We start from the raw sequence: 15,534 nt of genomic DNA, 5'->3' as shown, positions 1-15,534 counted from the left end.
GATCACTGCCTGCAAAGCATGCCAATCTGTAGGGGTGCAGCCAGCTGGTTAATGACAGGAAAAGTGAAAAGACTGACTAAGAGCAAAGCATGCAAACTGATTTGTTTAAACATCCTATACTACCAGATATCACACACATGTATTAATGGAAAAACACAGAAGTGTAGAGACTGCTCCAACTTGTCCAATGACTTCTGAATCATCGTTTAGAGTTTATGTAAACTGCAGTTAACTTCGCTTATTAGTACACACCTCAGATTGTTCATATTCAAGTAGTGTTGCTTTCAGCATTATTAGCACAGCTTTGATTGTAGATTTCTATCAGTTTCAAATGGAAGAACATTAGTGGGCTAGAATGTTCCCAAATGTGGGCCTTAATCTTCAAATCAGAAAACCAAACTTCTTACATCTTAATAGCATGAGCAATACAGCGCTAGAAAGCAAATAAGAGGTAAAGAATGTGTATTTATAAAGCATGGGTTAGAACAGGGGTGGAAAATCATGTATCCCTGCAGTAAAATAGTTAATAGTCATATACTACTGCAAGCTCAAAGGGTGCATGCTCCAGTGTTTAAAGAGAATTCATAAAAGCTTTACTAGACAGTAGCTTTTCCATAAACAATCGAATGGTAGGTAACCTTCTCCACTGGAGGACATACAACCAACATCTTTGTGAACAGAGCAGTAGTGGCTCACATAACATCAACTAATTGGAATCAGAGGTCTCAACTGAACATATTTATTTTAGCTTTTTTATGATCATTGATGTGCATTTATTCTATTTTTAAAGGTGCAGCTCCCCCTTTGGTTTCCTGTGAAATATTATCAGGACTAAATAAATAAACAAATACAAGGATACATGGGAGCTAACAATGGCTGATGAAATATAAAATACAATGCATAGGCAGCTTAGCTATCGATGACACATGTAAACTGATACCATAACATATCTGATGAAAAATAAGGACCATGCATTTCATTTATGACATAATATATTGCAATAATGTTGGAAGTCTTTTTTTAAATAGTTAAAATAGGGAAACACCAAAATCAGAATCAAGTGATGAGAAGTAAGTGATTAAATATTATCTTATTTCAGTTGATTTATAATTTATTTAATCATATTCAAAGTTATCAAAAGGCAGTTTTAATTAGTCTGTGACCTAATTTTAATTCATTTGGGCCTTTTTAACGATACTGCATATTCTTAACCTTCCAGGCTGAGATTTAATTGGAGCTATTTTTAATGAGTTTAAATAACCTATTTTCAAAAATCTATTATCTTTATACTCAAATCAGGTAGATGTTCAAATGTATTGTTCCCACTGCTGTAAAAACATATTTCAAGTTTAAATATTTTTTAAAATTAACAATCATGCATTAAAATAAATGTATGATTGCCTAAAGGACAAGTTTCAATAAGACTTGGACTTGGCCTCTGGAAATGTTAATGTAAATAAAGGTTTGGCAAAGAGCACCACCTTTGAAGAACAATACAAGTCATGTGGGCAGTTTTGATTGGATTGAAAGTGGTGTTCAAAGATTGCATCAAATTTCACCATTCGGTACACTTGTGCCCTGCCAAAGTCACATGTTCACGTAAAGATACAATGCCAGTACCTCAAACTTCAAATTTTGGGAATATTCAGACTTACTCATCATTCACCAATTCTCTTTTGTTTATAAAAACAAAACAAAAAAAAAGCCTCCACAGATCAAGATTATGAACTCATTGCACCATCTAAACCTCATTTAACAAAAAAAAAAAAAAGACTGGAGACCAGTTAAGTAAAAGCCCAAACAACCCAAGGTTAATAAACAACAGTGTTCCCATATTTAAGTTGACATAATATGGTTAATTTAGTTCTGAAATACTGCTACTGTAGATCTAATCCTGTAACAGCCAAATGTTATTGAATATGAAAATAAGTAGTCAGTTTCATATTAACAGATCATTTTGTTGTATTGGTAATTAGAGTAAAATAGAGAATTTGTAGTCTCAGGGAATAACTATCCAGGTTAGGCATGATTGAAATATTTGAAAACTAAAACTCGGTACTGCACTGCTCTGGGAATGTGCTCAGTTGTCATAAACTGGATGTCATACTGCTCTGCACAACTTGTTTGGTCTGGAAGTGACTGGCATGTACCAACATCTTGCACACTGTTTGTAAAGATTGCTACTTGCAGTTTCTGCAATGCAAGAAATGATGATTACTAGAACACGGCCCTGCAGGTACCAACTTACCAATTTATTTTAACAAATTCCCAAATGCAGTTAACAAATTGTTACTACACCAATAATTATAATAGCCTGTTACCAAATTTGAAGCCAATATAGAAAAAGTTTTGTTGTCTTCCAAGTAGTCTTAGACCCTGTATATCACATAGTTTAAGATTTAGGGACAGAATGTGGAGCAACAGATGAGCCAAGTTATGTAGTGTTGACAACAGTCAAAAAGTATTTGTCATGGAGAACAGCTTTTTTTTCTTTTTAGAAATATGCAAAAAAGAACGTACAGGACAGACATCCAAGTGGTTTATAAAACGTCATTTTATTTCATGTTGTTACATCGCTGTTACATAGGTCATTAAACATTTCAACAAGGCTTTTGAGGACTACAATCAATGATTAGCAACACACAACAGTGGTCCAAATCTCTAATATCAAATCACTGGACAGACCAAACACCCTTGTACACGTGCACAACCCTGCATTGAAAAAGTACCACATTGGTTACTTGGACTTGGTGTATAGTATTGATTCCATTCCAGTGTACTTGAAGGACATGCATGTTGACTTTGTCTTAAGTGCCACCTTTTACTCAGACATGCTGCAATGTTACACATTGAAGGGAATCAGAACTAGGCAGGAGTGTTTGTGAAGGCTTGAAACCAATGACAGCACCTGGGTGTGAAATGCTTGTCGCCTCCCCAGTTTAAGCAGACACTGGCCCCTGCAGCAGCAAACAGAAAAAAAAAACAAAAACAGGTTGCCCTGTAAACAAGCCAGCATAATACAGGGTCATTTTGATGGTTTGCCTCAGAACTCCTTACATATGTCCAAAGGGTACAGCAAAGGCTATGAAGGGGCAACCTTGCCTTGAGTCTCATTTGTACCCCCCCCCCCCCCATGAAAGACTACAACTTAATTAAAAAAGGACCAGAATTCAAACCAGTCACTTAGTTTGGATTCCATACTTTTAATCTCAGATACACTTTAGTCCTTTACTTTTTTTTGGAAGTTACTTAATGTTTATATAAAAGTTAAGCTACTATTACTGTTCTACAGCAGTAACCGCACACCAGGAAGGCCAGGACAAACAATCAACACAAACCAAAGAATGGAGGTCCCCCCCACAAGCTGCAGCTAGTCAATAATATGGGATTTCATTGCTATAAGAATTTTGAGTGGAGCAATAAGGAATGGAGACGTGTAAAAAAGTTTGTTGTTTTGGGAGGTGACCCCGTGTGCTGTTTAGTTCTCGCCACCTTCACCAGCATCCCCTTCATCTGCTGCATTGTCGGACGTCCATAACTGAAAAGAAAGGGAAAGAACACTTACACTTCCCTCCTTTTGATAGGGACACTTCATTACTGTACACATGTATAGTCTTACTGCTCTCCAAAAGCCAAGTAAACCGACAGCATTAAAAAAGACCAAATCTCATTAACCTGATGAGAATCAAAGAACACAGAAATATAACATTCCAGGTTGTTTTGTGAATTTGTATCTGGAGGTAATTCATGTGACTGCTACCAAGCAGGGTTGTGGTGTACTTTTTTCTATTGAAAATGTATCCAACAGTTTGAACAGCAAGCCACCTTCTAAAAAGAAAATGGTTTAATTAAAAACTTTTGCTTTTTGCTACAAGTGAAATCCCAAATACAGATTCATTGCATAATTCTCTTTGCATTTTGGTAAGGGTTTACATCAAAGAAACCTCTACTGAATGGATTCCAAAAACTGCAGAATACATAACACTTACTGTAAGATTGTCTCTAAGCAACTGCATGATGAGGGTACTGTCTTTGTAGGAGTCTTCATTCAGTGTATCAAGCTCTGCAATGGCTTCATCAAAAGCCTAAGACAGAAAAACATTTATAACTAGTCAAAAAACAAAACAAAAAAAAAGACAAGCTTTCAAAGGTTATCACCAACACCTGTAAACATTCACACACTCATAACTTCCTGCAACCCAAAATGTCTACTTTACTATGGAATCCATACAGTGTTCCATATTTTTTTTTTGGGGGGGGGGGGGGGGGGGGGGGGGGGGGGGGGGGGGAGATACTCCACAAGGCAACTTACCTCGATCAGTTTTTTTGACCAAAAGATGGATCTTCAGAGCTGTGAAACTCACTATAAAATGATTCAGAAATGCATTTTATAGCATATATATTGGCATGTCCACAATAAGTTAGTGTGTGTAATTGTTTCACCCTCATGAAAAGCCACATTAAAAAAAGTGTACAATTTCCAGGTTTGCAGTACTTACAGTTTTTGCCAATGTACAGGCCTGCTCTGGAGAATTCAGGATCTCATAATAAAATACAGAGAAGTTGAGGGCCAGACCCAAGCGGATGGGATGCGTGGGCTGCATGTCTTTCTTGCTGATCTCAAATGCCTCTTGATAGGCTCCTTGAGAGCTCTCTATCGTCTCTGTGAAACAGAAAAGGGACGTTAAGAAGCACACATTCGAAAATTTGTGAGTTGGTTAGGAAATTAGTAAGTTCGTGTAACAAGACTTAAATGCTAGGTTTAGGGTTAACTTTTTTTTAGGCTGAATGATGGGTCTTGATTAATAAAAATTCCAATTGGTGGGTGAGAGAGAGAGAGAGCGAGCTGCCAATTGCAGTTAACTTCTGCGATTCATTTTTGGTTTAATTTTAACACACGTTAATCGCCTTGTCTTGACCCCTCTCAGCATACAGCAATTCATTCTCTACGGCACTATTTTAATATACTCAAGTGCATGCAACACAGTAAGGGCAGTAGTCGTTTGAATAGAAAAAGTAAGTGACAGATCTGCATTATGGAGCAAAGCACTAAAAAGTAAAAAGGACTTATGAATGAGAAATGTTTATTTTTTTTTTAAAACTGTTCAGTTTATTGGATAGAAAGACTGTTAAATACATTAGTTCCAGTATCACAGAACGCATTGGGCAGCATCAGAACTGAAACCTGTCAGTCGGAGTACTTTTGGTTTTGTTTTTTATTTTTAATTCAGGATCTCTGCAAGCCTGTGAATCAAGCTACATCATGTCAGTGTGGTACAGGGTGTCCCACAAAGTAGCCCCAAATGTGTAAGTTAACTGCTCCATCATGCGATTACGTATTTGTACGCTGTAATACCTACCAGGCTACTTTCAGTGGGATACCCTGTGGATTTCTACTGACTTCATTTTATTTTAGTGATTGAACATATTAGTCAAACTTCACAATAACAAACCCCATTTAATGATCCAAGCAGCAAGAACTGTCAACCCCCCCCCCCCCCCAACAATTTGTGAAGATATGTTGTATATTTTTTAAATGAACGGGCAGAAGTAACTATCTCTGCACAGATGAAGCAGAGTACAGCTGGTGTTCTCTGTATGAGGTAGCCCGCCAAGAACATTCTGGAGATTGATTTAGGACAGTGGGATGATGTAATTGCGTTCAACATTGCTGGTTACATGCTATGCAAGCCCCCCCCTCCTCCAGGCAACATTGATTTAGATGGCCATGTGACCTTTTGACCAATGAAACGCTTGAATAGAAGGTTTAATAAATAGATAGCGAAATAGAGCTAGCTGTATACCTATATGAAAACGAACCACAAAACCCCAACTGTTGGCTAGCTGCCCTCGGGAGAAAGCTCTGTGCTACAAAAAAGGAAAAAAAAAAAAAATAAAAAAAAAAACGGAAATTTGTTTCTGGTCTTCCAGCTAGGTCGAGCCATTAACCTATAAATACATTTTCTTAAGGACTTGCAGATTTCACACACACCTCAAACTATTTTCTGCTTGCTTTTTTAAAAAAGGAATGTGAACTTCAATGTGATATGGCCGAGATACCGTTTCCATTTTAACTCAAGAATTATATTTTGTTCACTTTAATGAAATCAGACCTAAACAGAGCAGCAGCTGAAACAGATCTCCCCTACACCCAAATGAGTACCACAGAGTCAATCACTGCAAATCTAGGGTAACATTCCAGAGTAAAAAGGATTAAGGCTTTCTGCAAACTGCTGAACTATTTTCATTGCCCTCAATTCTAAAGTCAGACAATGAACTGTGTGCCCACATTTTACACCAAAGTATACATCTTAATGCACTTACGTTTCTTAGCATCTCCTTCTGCAACCTCAGCAAGGTATCTGTAGTAGTCCCCCTTCATCTTTAAGTAGAAGACTTTACTTTCTGGGTTGGTAGAGTTGGCGATTAAGTATTTGTCCAGCAGTCCCTAGAACAGATTTAAAAAAGTCCTTTTAAATATCACCCATTTATCAGCAACAGTATTATCAATTAATAAGAAAACAACCTTGAACATAACCAGTGTAACTAGTCTGTACAATGTTTCGCTTAAAACAGAGGGTGTGAAAAAGATTCTTATTTTAGACAGACTAAGCACTATGTCACAATGTAGAAATTTTGGTTTCTTCTGTGATATGCATTGGAACCAAGTGTGTTGTATTCCCCCCCCCCCCCATCCTGTAACCTGTAGTTCTGATCATTAGGACTGGTTCCCATTCACTAGTTCCACTTTAATACAAAATGCAATCAAACCAGGAGAAAGGGGTTAAACACAGTTGGTACTAGACTACAGCATAATGAGCAGTTACTGAATTTACAAAACATTAATTCCAGTATCCTCCACCCCCCCAGACCAAACGCTGACTGGCAGCATGATAGCCACTTGAATCTCAAAAAACAAATGACCCTTTGTTAAGGTGGGCAACAACTAATTGCATCATTGTAAAGGGTACCTACTACAAAGAGAATAAATACAAAAAGACAACCAACTTTGAAATAAATGAATTGGGTGCATATCATAATGTAGCATCCTTAGCGTGGTTCAAGGGTCACTGTACTCAAAAGTACATACATCATTTATACAACAGAAATTAACTTCCACTTGTCAGGGGGCAATGTAAGGGTCAGCTACATATAGTATGTCATGATTATATAATCCTGCAAACATGCCTCAAATTATCTCAGTTCTGAGGCACTAACAATGCGGCAACAAAGTTAACCCAGCGCTACAGTTGAGTACACAATATGAAGCCAATATCTCAAAGCCTCCTAAATACATTAGCCAAATTAGGTCACAAGTCAAAGCCTAGAGGTCCATTAATTTGTTCTAAGTTTGACATTGAAAACTTGGAATCCACATCAAAAAGCTGGAGATGCAAACATCTGATTAAAGCAGCAGATTTACAAGCTCATTACAAGGATACCTAATAACACTACACCAAGTTTCAGTAGAACTGAATAAGCCATTTAAATGTAGCCTATGTAAAACTGTTTGAGAGCACGAGTGCCTTCTGGATACTGCCAGATTCAGATACCAGTACCTTACTCGTGCAAACTTTTTTTTTACTAAATAGTTAATTGAAGAATAATTTTAGCCTAAACATTAGAAAGTGTTAATGTTGCTGTTCCATCTACATGTTGATTACACCAGTGACTGGGGTTTAATTATTTTATGAATTATTTCTCTGCAATTCTCAGAGCTAGTGGAATTAAATGTAATTGATGTTAAAACAGCATTGTTAAAAATCAATTCTTAATTTTTTGTATTTTCTGTGGCAAGGGGGTCGATGACTAAGCTCAGCTGATCCTTAGGGGGCGTTGTTATGAAAAAGACAAACACTGGCCTATAGTGCGACACTGATCAACGCCCACTTCCACTAACAAATACTGGCCAGTAAATAGAGCAACACCTCCTACCCTGAAGATGACAAAAGAAGATTAAAACCTAATCAAGCAGGTCATTGACTTCCACTCCTCACTACAGCTGTAAATACAAAATTAGAGCCATCAGCGACTTAAGCTAGATCACAAGGACTTGCATCCACTGTATGCATAGACACTCATGCTCCAATTAACTTGCTCTAAAGAATACAAATCAGTTTTTTGCAGCCATAAATTTAGCGCGTTGGAAAATGGATAATTCTCGTCCATGACCCTACGAAAGGGCTCTGCCCTGAGCTGTGTGAGCACTGCATACATTGGAAAGTATGGACACTAGCTCACTGTAAAATTACTGTAGCAAAGTGGAAGTTGACTATTAGACGGGATTAATTTTTTTTTTTTTTTTTTTTTTTTTAATGTAAACGAACAAAAATTGCAAAAATGACAAAAAAAAAAAGACACAACCACATGGCAAACGTTTGATGTAGACTAAACAACTTTGTTGCTTCTTTAATTTTAAAGCTACAGTAAAGATATACTGCTGGCTATGCACTGCACAGGGAAAAGCTTGTGCATCTGTTCCCATGGTATTGCTATTGTAAAAAAGGGTAACTGCATAGATAGGAGTTATCTTAAATGGAAGGACAGGTGGTTCATTTGATTAAACAGTATGCATACAAGCAGCCATGTGCAAAACTCAGTATGTTGCTAACTACATCTACAGAGACACGAACCTAATTTGATTCTCTTAAGGGCAGATTGACCACACAAGTGAAGAAAACAAATGCCTCCAGGTAACGCTAGCAATTTTGTTTCATTATATCAATACATTTAGTGGCACTATGAAAGTAAACATTCTCAAACAAGCATTTAAATTATAAGATACATATATATATATGAAAATGAAATAATTTATTATATTGCAAAGGTGTATTTTTATACTCTTGTGTGCACCTACCAGAAATTTAAGAACACTACATATGTTCTAGTTTTTTTCTCCTAAACTCAGGGCAGACTGGTGGTTTGTTATGCTGCTCAAATATAAATTTGAAAGATTAGTTCTTTAGCCTTTATTCGGCTGATAAATCAATTATTGTGTTAATTAACAGAAAAACCTACCCCCCCCCCCCCCTCCTACCCCCCCCCCCCCCCCCCCCCCCATCATACAAGCGCTGCTCTGAAATATGCATTTGCTACAGTTAAGTGACGACTGTCAGTTTGACAAAAAAAGGCAATTTAGAAGGAAAAAAAAAAAAAGGAGCAGAGGGTGTTAATACTACAAATAACTGTTTAACTGAAGTATCAGTTGCTCAAACAGGCATGGATTTCTCTACCTTCCAATTGGGGCAATGCCAACATGCACTCAAAAAGGACTGGTTTACAAATCACCAACATAAAAAAAAAAAAAAAAGATTGAAATTCAGCAAAAAGTTATTCTGCAGCTAGAAAATAAAAAAAGGAACTAACTGTAGAGAGAGAATGCACAGAAATGGCTGGCTTAAACCAAAGGGTTTTTTTTGTTGTTGTTTATTTAAGAAACAGTTTGGGTTATAACCACAGCTAATTTATTCCACCCAGCAATTTATTCAATATACATCATGTTATACTGCTAGTATAAGCCCATGCATTAATACTGAAAGGGCCCTCGATTGCATCACTTCAGTGACATCAATCCCCCCCCCCCCCCCCCCCCAAGCATTTGACAGGAGGAAGGAAATAGCCCCTTCCGTTCCAGGCAGGCGAGAGAAGCAGTATTCATTCAGTTTGTAGGTAGTAAAATAGGTCACAGCTTTTTTTTTTACTATGACACCAACATTTATTTCTTCAATGAATCTGTTTCTTTGTAATGATAGATGTACAATATGAGGTAGTTACACAATTAGTGCAGTGACAATTATTCCAAACACACCGCTTGAAATGTATTCTAATGTGTTAACTAAATTAATTCTGCCATACAAAAGAGTTCCCTTTTCTGTATTTTAGAGCCAACAGAAAATGAAGTATTTGAATATTTAAAACATTAAAAGAAAATCCTTGCTGTCTTTAACCAGCAGTATCTAGCTAATGACCTGCTAAGGGAAAACTGATAGTGGTTAAGCAACACACACTTTAGACAATATCAATTTAGACTGATTGGTGCTCCCACCCAGTTTTAAACTCCGCCAGAACAAAGCACTGTTCAAACAAGGCCTGGATTACCTAATGTCACTCCAGCTCCACCCTTAAACACACCTTAGCAAAACTGACCAACACCACCTGCACAGCTAACACAGAGCACATGTTATTACATTAATAAAACAAGCTTATTTGCTAGTAAAGGGGTGTCTCACTCATTTAAAGCTAGCAAATCAGCAATTTCAAAAGTGCATGTGGCTGGGTAGGGAGCTCAATTCCTTTGTGAATTCAAATTCTTAGAGGTGCTCTTCAGACCTCCTGGTATACTGAAGATCTATAAAAAAAAGACACCACCATCCCATATTTATAAATATATATATTTAGAATTGTCAAGTTTTGTGCAAGGGTGTTTCTCCAGGCATTTTGGCTTGCGATACCCACTTCCCATCAAACTGATTCCTTACAAGTCTGAACCCCAGATCCAAAAGGCATTCTGAATTTCTAACACTGCTAGTCTGGTCCATGGAGAAGCAGTCGATATCCCATCCCTAAGAGCACAACTTTGAAACACCACTATGTTGCTAACCCTCAACTCTTGGTGAATTATACACACAGTTCTGCAGCAAAACATTTATTGATCAGTGGCAAATGGGTGGTGCACCTGCAGCAATACTGCGGACACAGGAGATGCATGGTTTACCATTACAGAAAGACGAACTTGGACCAATTATTTCCGTATCTAACGTGGAGAGACTAGTGCATGCCTTTGTTTCATCTAGAATTGACTTGTAATGCACTTTTTTCTGGTGTCCAGCTTGTTCAGAGTACCCAATTCTGACAAACCAGGAAAAGTGAACACATTAACCCTGTTTTGGACTCTCTACATTGGCTCCCTGTGCAGTATAGAATTGTTTAAGATGTTGTTAATTCACAAGGCCCTGAATGGATTAGCATCTAGTTATTTGCAGGAGTTGCAGACCCTGTATCTTCCAAACATCACTCTGAGATCACAGGATGCTGGGCTGCTGGTTATTCCTAGGGCAACAAAAGCAACACGGGAGGCAGGGCCTTTACTTGTACAGCTCCGAAATTATTGAATGCTCTGCCTTAGTTTGTCTGGGATGCTGGGGCCATTACAGTTTAAGTCAAGACTAAAAACATATTTATAAAATAGCGTTATCGGTGGGTTTACTTAAATTGCTGATTTTGTATTGAGTATACTGTTATTTAAATGGTCTGACTTGTACAGCATGTCACACATACAACTGACAAGTGTATTGTGGTTTGTTCTTTTTCTGTTATGTACTAGTGCTTTGCGACAAAATGCGCTATATAAATGCAATAAATATAAAACAAATACGGCGCAGATTATTACAGAAGACTTAAAGCTGATGAACTTCTAGATCACACTACCACGTTAGTACTGCAGAAATGTCAAAGTCCACCAACGACACACTCCCCATATATTTATTGAAACCGCGTCGTTGGCAGGACAAATCCCTGTCAAGCCGCCGACGCATTTTAAGTTTCATTTTTCGCGTGTACTTGTAAAAATAACCAAACTCATTATCTATTGATATGAACATGTCAATGTAAATTTAACATCGTATGTGTGCAATCAACCGGCACAAACAATCCGATTCCTCCAGCAGGTGTTATTACATACAGTAGTTATTCTGTGTGACCCAAGTCCGAACTTGACTGAATGGCACATCGTGTAGACTCTCTCCTCCCCCACCAGATAACCATCTACCTGACAGCCCCCACCCTAGCGCTCTAGAAGTTTCGGCACACCAAGTGGGCGTTGCGTTCGCGCTGTACTCACCAGCACATCATTGCAAATCTCTCTCAACTCGGCTTCCACCTTCTCTCGGTATTCCTTCACCATCTGAAGTTTCTTATCACTGCCTTCGGTTTTCTGTTCGATGCTGGAAATGACCCTCCAGGCGGATCTCCGGGCGCCTACAACGTTTTTATAAGCGACCGAGAGAAGGTTTCTCTCCTCGTTGGACAGCTCGGCGCCCTGCTCGGTCACCGCCTTCATTGAAGCTGCCATGTCGTCGTAGCGCTCTGCCTGCTCAGCAAGCTTTGCCTTCTGAATCAGCTCCGTTTTATCCATTATATTTAAATCTAGCTATTTACGCTTTATTAATTACAATGTTTTACAAATGAGATGACAGATAACGCTCGTTTGCAAACCGTCGAGCAGTCTTAGATGTTGAAAAACTTCAGTCCTTCAAATCCTGAAAGGAATACAAGTAAAAACAAGACAAAATCAGTCCGTGTACGAATTCAGTCAGAAACACAGACACCAGTACATGCATAAAAAAAACTGTTCAATGCATCAAAAAACCTGATAGGGGGGGGGGGGGGGGGCGATCAAGCATAATCAAATTTAATTGTTAGCCGTGCATGCCAGACAACTCCACAGCAAACCTCGGTAAACGACTTAATATCGGTGTGTTTAACCATACCGAAGGCAAGCTACATACAATTTCAAGAAATTATTGTAAAATCGACTTGTCTCTCACAACGGGTGCTTCAGAGACTGTAGCTGGGGAAGGTACACGCAAAAATAAAACAGTGAGGTCCGATTCGGCAAACGATTTTCACCCCAAACGCATGCAAACAGATCATCTTGACCCCACACTCATTGCCGATTAAAAGTAATCGGGTAATAATAACGTGTTCCCGTGCCAACCAGCTCCAAATGCCAATTTTGAGGTCCCTTCCACTGTATCCCCTGCAAATAAGGTTGCGGTGCTTCCCTCTACTTAGCGTTTCACACCAACCCACTACAAAGATAATCCCCCAAAATACCATTACAAAAACTTAATATAATAGTTAGGCATATACATTCGCAGAAAATGGCGGCTTCCTCGAGTAGGGGAAGAGCAATCGCCAGGATACTACTTGGGTGACAAAATGGATGCGGCAAAAACCGTGCCGCTACACTGACACCAGCCTGACCAGTCATGGGTGCTGGCCTTATTTCAGTGCGCTCCATTTTAATACCCGTGTCCTCGTTCGGCAACCCAGATAAAGCTCAACGGTGTAATCTGGAAAGAGAGAATAAAACGAACAAAAGACTAACCTTCTCTGGCTCCGTTCGGCTCCTCCAAATTGATACGCTTTAGCCGGGCTTTGAGGAATAAAAAAAAAAGGATCCTCCTGTCTCAACCGAACAATTTGACAGACTAGGTGTGCCTAGGCGTACACGGCCCCAATAAAAAGCGAGTTCTCCACCAGTCGCACGTCATCGTTCAGTCTCCTGCCCAATAATCTTAGAGGCGGGCTCTAAGGGTAGGTTCGAGTGGCCGGTAGGCTGCGGCTGGGGCCACGGGGTTTCCTCCAATAAGAGCAAGGGAGAATACGTCACTATTGCTATGGTAATTTTGCCTCCCCCTTTCTTTTTTTTTTCTTTTGAGTGTATTGTATCGCTGTGCCATTCCTCTTGACGGTTTTTTTTTTTTTTTTGAATAGTGGCATATAATCATTTTTTGCAGCCCCCCCATATCTTGTTTAAACTTGGCTTCATTCTTATCACATTTTTATATGGTTAAAACTTCCTTGCCCTGTTTTTGAACTGTCAGTTGGACGTTTCAATGTTACCTTTTGCAAAACGTGATCACTTTTATCAGTATTATGTGCCAATAATTGTCTGTTTGCTCTCCGTTCAATCTACACGTGACAGAAGATAGTTTGGTGTAAACTTGGTGTGTATTGATCCATTGAAAGGTTTTTTGTTCCCCACAATATGGATGTCAAGTGTCTGAACAGACCAGCAAGGCTGCTTTATCTAATCAAAATGGTTTCGCTCACAACCTCTGCTCTGACTACAGTGTATGCTATTCCAGTGTTATGTACCTTTTTTTATCGGCACATATTCAGAAATCCAGACCACGAGGCTGTCTGCAGAGGTGCCTGTACATCTGTTAGTTTTTTGCTATTTCAAAAAGTTACTTGAAAGAACTGCTGAACAGTTTATGAAGTTAAGAACTTGTTTAACTTATTTATTTACAGACTCAGTAACCTTTCAACTTCAGGTAGGCAGGAATCGAGTAGGCAAAAATATAAAATAGACAAAACATTTACAAAAACCCACTTGTCAAAATAAACAGCACATGGACCAAAACAAAAGGTTTTACAAAAAGTCACGAAAATAAATGGCATGGGACCCGGACCCGGACCCGGACCCGGACCCAGACCTCCAACATCAGTCTTAATCATCCTGCTAACACACATGGACACCTATTTTATACACCTGTGGCCTAATTAACCATTTAATCATTTGTTCAATTGTCGGCTCCAGCCACATTCCCACGTATTTTGACAGAGAAATTTAACCCCCTCCCTGCAGACCCAATATTCCCCATACAACACACACCCACACCGACAAGGCTTTCACACTGCCACACTGCTGTATATACTGACAAACAATTACTGTGTATTTATTTATTTTTTTACAGATATGCTGTAATAAGGTAGGAATTAGTAGCCTGTAAGTGTGCAGGAAAATAAATGTTATCCCCTAACTTGTTAATGGTACAATGTTGCTGACCCATGCAACATGGATTATGAGACCCATCTATCTAACAGTATGTCAGATCTGAAAGCACCAGTAACACAGAGACACCTTGTACTCGTGGCTAAAAAAAAAAAAAGTTCACAAAAAATAAAGCTTGCCATTTGTTATTTATCCTGAGAAAAACAGACTCAGTGAAGTCATAAAGACATGCTCTCATTTCTTGTATTTTCAGCAAAAGGTTGGGGCTTTTTCAAAATACCAGCCATTTAACCAAGCAAAACTGATCCATAATTCTAGTGTATACCAAATTAGTCATTGTTATGGCACGAATAAAGGATCTCTGTTTCATGTAACTGTTAAATCACAAAGTGTTGGAAAGTATCAATCATACCATTGCAGTTCCCAAGGAATCCATGGTCATCTGTCATAATAACGTCATGTGAACTGTAACTTCTGTTCATCTTCTTAACAGTTTTATTGTGTTGGAAATAGGCTCTGCACAGATTTGCTGTTTGGGGGGAAAAAAGTAGGGATTATTATGAATGTACAAAGCAAAACTAATTTTTTGTTTCTGTGAGGCCAAATATAAAACAGTTCAGCTGATTAATTTAAAAAATACCATGTGACAAACAAACTTGTATTACCTGACCTAATATCTATGCTAGTGTACAAAATCTCTCCTTGTTTTTTACCAGCTCATAAAGGGCTCCACGCTATTTATTATCCTGTGCCACTGGGTACAGTACAGTACGGCTGGCAGGAGCCATGAGAGCCCCCTCTCGCCTCTCTCAGGCAGACTGACAGTGCTGAACAGTCTGGTGGTTTTTTGATGGGGTCAGTTTTTTGCAGCGGGGGCTAAGACAAGAAACAGAAATTTAGGCTCATTTGAATCCAGGAGAGGCAGAGGAGGCGAGCCAATTCCACCCTGTGCCACTGAGCCACCTCAGAGTGCAGTTGTAATGCAGCTAACTGTAGTTACAATGTAGGCCCGT

At 38.8% G+C, this 15,534-nt stretch overlaps 1 protein-coding gene across 1 annotated transcript; it reads right to left on the bottom strand.

Annotated features, from left to right (window-relative positions):
* Nucleotides 1-2,536: 2,536 nt before the first annotated feature.
* ywhaqa (tyrosine 3-monooxygenase/tryptophan 5-monooxygenase activation protein, theta polypeptide a) lies at nt 2,537-13,216 on the bottom strand. Its single transcript, XM_041253570.1, has 6 exons — nt 13,109-13,216; nt 11,840-12,257; nt 6,325-6,448; nt 4,500-4,663; nt 3,990-4,085; nt 2,537-3,538 (listed from the first exon to the last, which is right to left on the bottom strand). Exons 2-6 carry the CDS (start codon nt 12,131-12,133, stop codon nt 3,479-3,481), a joined length of 738 nt encoding a protein of 245 aa, XP_041109504.1. The 5' UTR covers nt 12,134-12,257; nt 13,109-13,216; the 3' UTR covers nt 2,537-3,478.
* Between the last annotated feature and the right edge of the window lie 2,318 nt (nt 13,217-15,534).

Source organism: Polyodon spathula, chromosome 6 (genome assembly GCF_017654505.1).
Source record: "Polyodon spathula isolate WHYD16114869_AA chromosome 6, ASM1765450v1, whole genome shotgun sequence".
Taxonomy (NCBI): Eukaryota; Metazoa; Chordata; class Actinopteri; order Acipenseriformes; family Polyodontidae; genus Polyodon; species Polyodon spathula.
This window is presented reverse-complemented; position numbering and strand designations above follow the sequence as displayed.

Coding starts and splice junctions, on each gene's coding strand:
- ywhaqa (XM_041253570.1), bottom strand. CDS start 12,133: ATGGATAAAACGGAGCTGATTCAGAAGGCAAAGCTTGCTGAGCAGGCA. Junction 4,664..6,324: donor AGAAGGAGATGCTAAGAAAC/GTAAGTGCATTA, acceptor TCTGTTTCACAG/AGACGATAGAGAGCTCTCAA. Junction 3,539..3,989: donor TGCTTAGAGACAATCTTACA/GTAAGTGTTATG, acceptor CTTTCTTTTCAG/TTATGGACGTCCGACAATGC.